General features: G+C 35.4%; 1 protein-coding gene across 14 annotated transcripts in view; it reads left to right on the top strand.

The window, feature by feature from the left end:
- sgta (small glutamine rich tetratricopeptide repeat co-chaperone alpha) overlaps nt 1-4,438 on the top strand; it is a 41,413-nt gene extending 36,975 nt beyond the window's left edge. For 13 of the 14 annotated variants that reach the window (XM_087271894.1, XM_087271895.1, XM_087271902.1 and 10 more), the window contains 4 exon segments: nt 1,797-1,834; nt 3,409-3,519; nt 3,631-3,753; nt 3,898-4,438. In XM_087271894.1, coding sequence (XP_087128020.1) covers nt 1,797-1,834; nt 3,409-3,519; nt 3,631-3,742 — 261 coding nt within the window. In that variant the 3' untranslated portion in view covers nt 3,743-3,753; nt 3,898-4,438. 14 annotated transcript variants of the gene reach the window in all.

Raw genomic sequence — 4,438 nt, 5'->3', positions numbered from 1 at the left:
GCATTTGCGCTCATACGTGCGCCCATAGGCGTTCTGGTCTAAAAAGGGAGGTGTGTTAAAATGCATTGCTGGCATGTTGCTATTTTGAGGAACTGTAATAGACTGCACAATTGACCAGATCAAAGCAGGTCTAAAGTCCAGCGCAGAGCTTTGCGCCTCGTTTAAACATTGCTTAATACACATGGGATGTACAGCAATACGCAAATATCTTTACAAATGAAAAAGAATTTAAGGATTAATATATTACAAAAATTTGTTTTTTTAGCCCACATAAATATAAAAACCACTGCCTCCATGCCTTCATCTCAGGGGGCTTTTCTAGTTTATTCATGACAATTTGCTTTTGTATAATGTTATTGTTAGTATTATTATTTATTATATGCATATTTGTTTTATTAAAAACAAGCTTAATTTTGCCCATCTGTCAGGTTTTAGACCATATGGGGCATTTTGTGTATTTGGAAATACCTCAGTTTTTTTACTGTTCTTTTTTTTGTTTGTTTGCTGGAAATTAGACCTGAATTTAGAAATACTTTTGAAACTATTTTTTGTGCTTAAGCTAAATTAATTATGTATAGGCTAATGGATGTCATTGCGTACAACACGTTTCCCTATCCATGAAATTGAAAGGGAAAGTTAAAGTATGAGGAGGCTCATCTCTCATTCTCGTGCTACAGATGCTCTGTTTAAACTGTTTTCTCTCTAGTGAAGCATTCAGTTTTTCTACTGACAAAGTCCGCCATGTAAATAGCAAATGCGCCATGGGGAGACGCAACTGACTCTTAAAGGGAATGGGAGATGAGACTCTAATTGGTTTATTTTCAAAAAACACCTATAAATCATTAAGAGAATAAGCTCAACCCTGTAAGACCATGCGTCATGGCGCAAAGAGGATTTTTCCGTCCTTAAAATAGCAAAACTGGATTTAAACGCCCTTAACTTTACGCCTGGATTATCAAAATAGAGCCCCTTATCTCAACCTATTTGAGATGATTTGGCATGACCTCAAGAGGGCGATCCACACCAGACACCCCAAAAATATTGCTGAACAGAAAAAGCTTTGTTAAGAGAAATGGTTCAAAATCTCTCCGGACCATAGTGTGTTGTCTGATCTGCAACAACCATTGCTGCAAAGAGGAATGGGCAAAAATTCCTAAAGACAGGTGTCCCAAGCTTGTGACGTCATATTCAAAAAGACTTGAGGCTGTAATTGCTGCCAATGGTGCATTAACAAAGGATTGAGCACAGGCTGTGAATACTTACAGTATGTACTAGTTTTTTTTCCAAGTTTTTTTATTTTTAATAAATTTGCAACAATATTTTTTTTTTTTTAACATTGCCATTATGGGGTATTGTGTGTGTAGAATTTTGAGGAAATGAATGAATTTAATCCATTTTGGAATAAGTCTGTAACAAAGAAAAAATTTGAAGCTCAATGAATACTTTCCGTGTGTGTGTGTGTGTGTGTGTGTGTGTGTGTGTGTGTGTGTGTGTGTGTGTGTGTGTGTGTGTGTGTGTGTGTGTGTGTGTGTGTGTGTGTGTGTGTGTGTGTGTGTGTGTGTGTGTGTGTGTGTGTGTGTGTGTGTGTGTGTGTGTGTGTGCGTGTGTGTGCGTGTGTGTGCGTGCGTGCGTGTGCGTGCGCGTGCGTGCGTGCGCGTGCGTGCGCGTGCGTGCGCGTGTGTGTGCGTGTGCTAGATACACATCTGATCAAAAGATTCATGAAGTAAACAGGCCCCTAGTTTCTCATCATTAGTGCTTGCTTATGCTCATCACTAACTCTGTGTCACTCTCTTTAGGCATCTAATTTAATGAACAACCCTCAAGTGCAACAACTGTGAGTACACAAAAGCATTTGTCGTATACCTAATTCACACAATTTGCTTAATTCTGTCCCTAAAAGTTGAGGCAAGGTAAATTCTCTTGAAAAGTTGTTAGAAATGTACTCTTGCATTCAAATTGGTTGAATATGGTTTTAAAAGCATGCAATATTTATTGAGCTTTTGTAGCAATGCAATGCTAACCTGTTATAACCAATGGATCCTTTTGACAAGACTGTTATGAAATGTGTGTTTAATGGTAATCAGCATCTTGAGTCCTTAAAAGATTTATTATTTAATCAATTTAAAAAAGCATGCACATTTATACGTTTTTGTATGTATTATATAATCTTTGCATTAAATGATTAAAAAAAAAAGTTAAATGAACCACAGCAAACTTGAAGTCTCTAACTCAAACTCTCTAGAGCCACCACTTATCCAAAGTTTCACTTATGTTTATTGTTAAAACTTTTGAACCGAATGGGCTATAGACAAAATTCTTTTTAATTATATAAAAACTATACAATATATATTAACTATATATGGATATATAACGTTTTTAAATATACACAAATTCAAAAAGAACCACAGGTCAACAGGGAGATTGCAAAAGACCAGCTTCTGCTTTAAATTGGGCTGACTGAATATCTACTAGTAAATATTTACTATTTCAAAATGTACAGACAAATGTAAAATACAATAAAACACCCTAAATCTGTTAAAATGTGTTGATCTGATAACAGTTGAGTTTTCAGCTGGGTATTATTGGAAGATCGCTAACAGGAACAGTGAACAGCTCTGCCAGAGCTCATCTGAAGCTCATTTTTAGGTCTATTTTACATCATGGCAAAAACACCATTTTGCCTCATTAGGCTGTTTTTGTGTTGAGTTTAAAGTAATCATCCAGAGAACAAGAGAGAGTGCATTACTTCGATCATTTTAATATAGCATATTAATAATGAAATCCAAAAATTGTAGTATAAAATTGAGTTGATTTTAAGTTGTCTCACGGTTGAAAAAAACCCTCTTATAAATGAGACATCACACAAGGTGATTTTTGATTTGCTAAAATTAAAACAATCTCAAATGTAAACATTAGCTCAGTTTTATTATTATGGGAATACATGCAATGTAAAATCATATTCCATTTCACAGTGGTAGAATTGAACACTGAATAAAGCACAATCAGTAGCTGACGTGATCCCTGTCATAGAATTTTATGCTGTCATTCAGCCGTTAGAAATAGAAACCCTTTCTAAAATAGAAATTCCAGGTGATGATTAGGACAAAAACTCCTTTTAACATGAAAAATATATATATATATTTTGCATGTAGGTAAGACAATGTATTCTCGATAATCAGGCATTTGCAGTGTGTGGAAGGAGAGGGGTTCGGGTAAAAAAAAAAGTGTCTTGCATTTGAAGTGTGTTACCTGCTTTAACCACTGGGTGTGAATCTTGTGTTCAACAGCTTTAATTATAACAGATTTCAGTTCTGCCAACATGACATTGCTTTGTGTCACAAACCTGACAATCTGACATTACTTTATGCCATCAATATCAATTTTAAATTTTGTTCTGTTCCCATGTAGTGTATCAGGTATGATGTCTGGGTCTTACAGTCCCGTAAGTAGTGCCACCTCACCAACAGCTGCTGGAGCAGGAGGTGGTGGTGCCAATGACCTCTCCAGCCTCATACAGGCGTAAGTTTCAACACCATTATTCATTGGTATTTCATAGGTTGCAGTTTTACTTCCTAACTGTTTAATGTTATATTTAGTAGAGATAAACTTTTGTTTTCTGTCATGTGATAGTGGACAGCAGTTTGCACAACAAATGCAACAGCAGAATCCTGAGCTTATTGAACAGCTGAGGAGTCAAATGCGCAGCCGACCTCCCAGTAGTGCTGGCAATGATGAACCCTGACACTCCTCATGGTAATTCATGTCATTTTGATATATTTCAGAAATATTTATATTTCAGATGTTTGTTTGATTTTTAGCTTGTCAGGTATTCTAACAACAGCTTGGTAAAGCTGCATATGAGATTAAATTTTTTTTTTTAACTTTTATTTTATACAGAATTGAACACTACTTCATGGACACATGGAAGATGTGCTACTTTTTTTTAAAGATATACCTTGTTCCTACAAGTCTGGAACAAGACCAATTTATCCATCTGTAAAAATAAAATTATAAATTAAAAAATGGGTTCCCACGGCCCATTATACCAAATCAGTATGTACACATATTGTTTTGAAAGTGAAGAAATGTATGATCAAATGAAATGTCACACTACCATTATTTTCTCATATAGTAATCCAGGTTAATTGACTGCAATTGTTACCTCAATGATATAATTCAGTTTTGCTGTTAACACATCAGTGATTCATCTGTCTAGTGACAAGTCTCTGTCTGATCTTATAGGGGTCTTACTGGGAGCATGCAGTCTAAACACTTACAAATGTCGGATTTCAAATATGAATTTGAGGCAAATTGTCATGCTTTATAAATGTTTGCCATGCTTGCAATGAATGAGATTGGACAATTGCCATTGCCCTAATTAATAGCTGTGACTCTTAGTTTGTTCTGATTTCTTTTGAAATAAATTTTTTTTTGTCAA

Source organism: Danio rerio, chromosome 11, assembly GCF_052040795.2.
Source record: "Danio rerio strain M-AB ecotype USA chromosome 11, GRCz13ab, whole genome shotgun sequence".
Lineage (NCBI taxonomy): Eukaryota > Metazoa > Chordata > Actinopteri > Cypriniformes > Danionidae > Danio > Danio rerio.
Note: the sequence above shows the minus strand (reverse complement) of the source record. Positions and strands in the feature narration are given on the sequence as shown.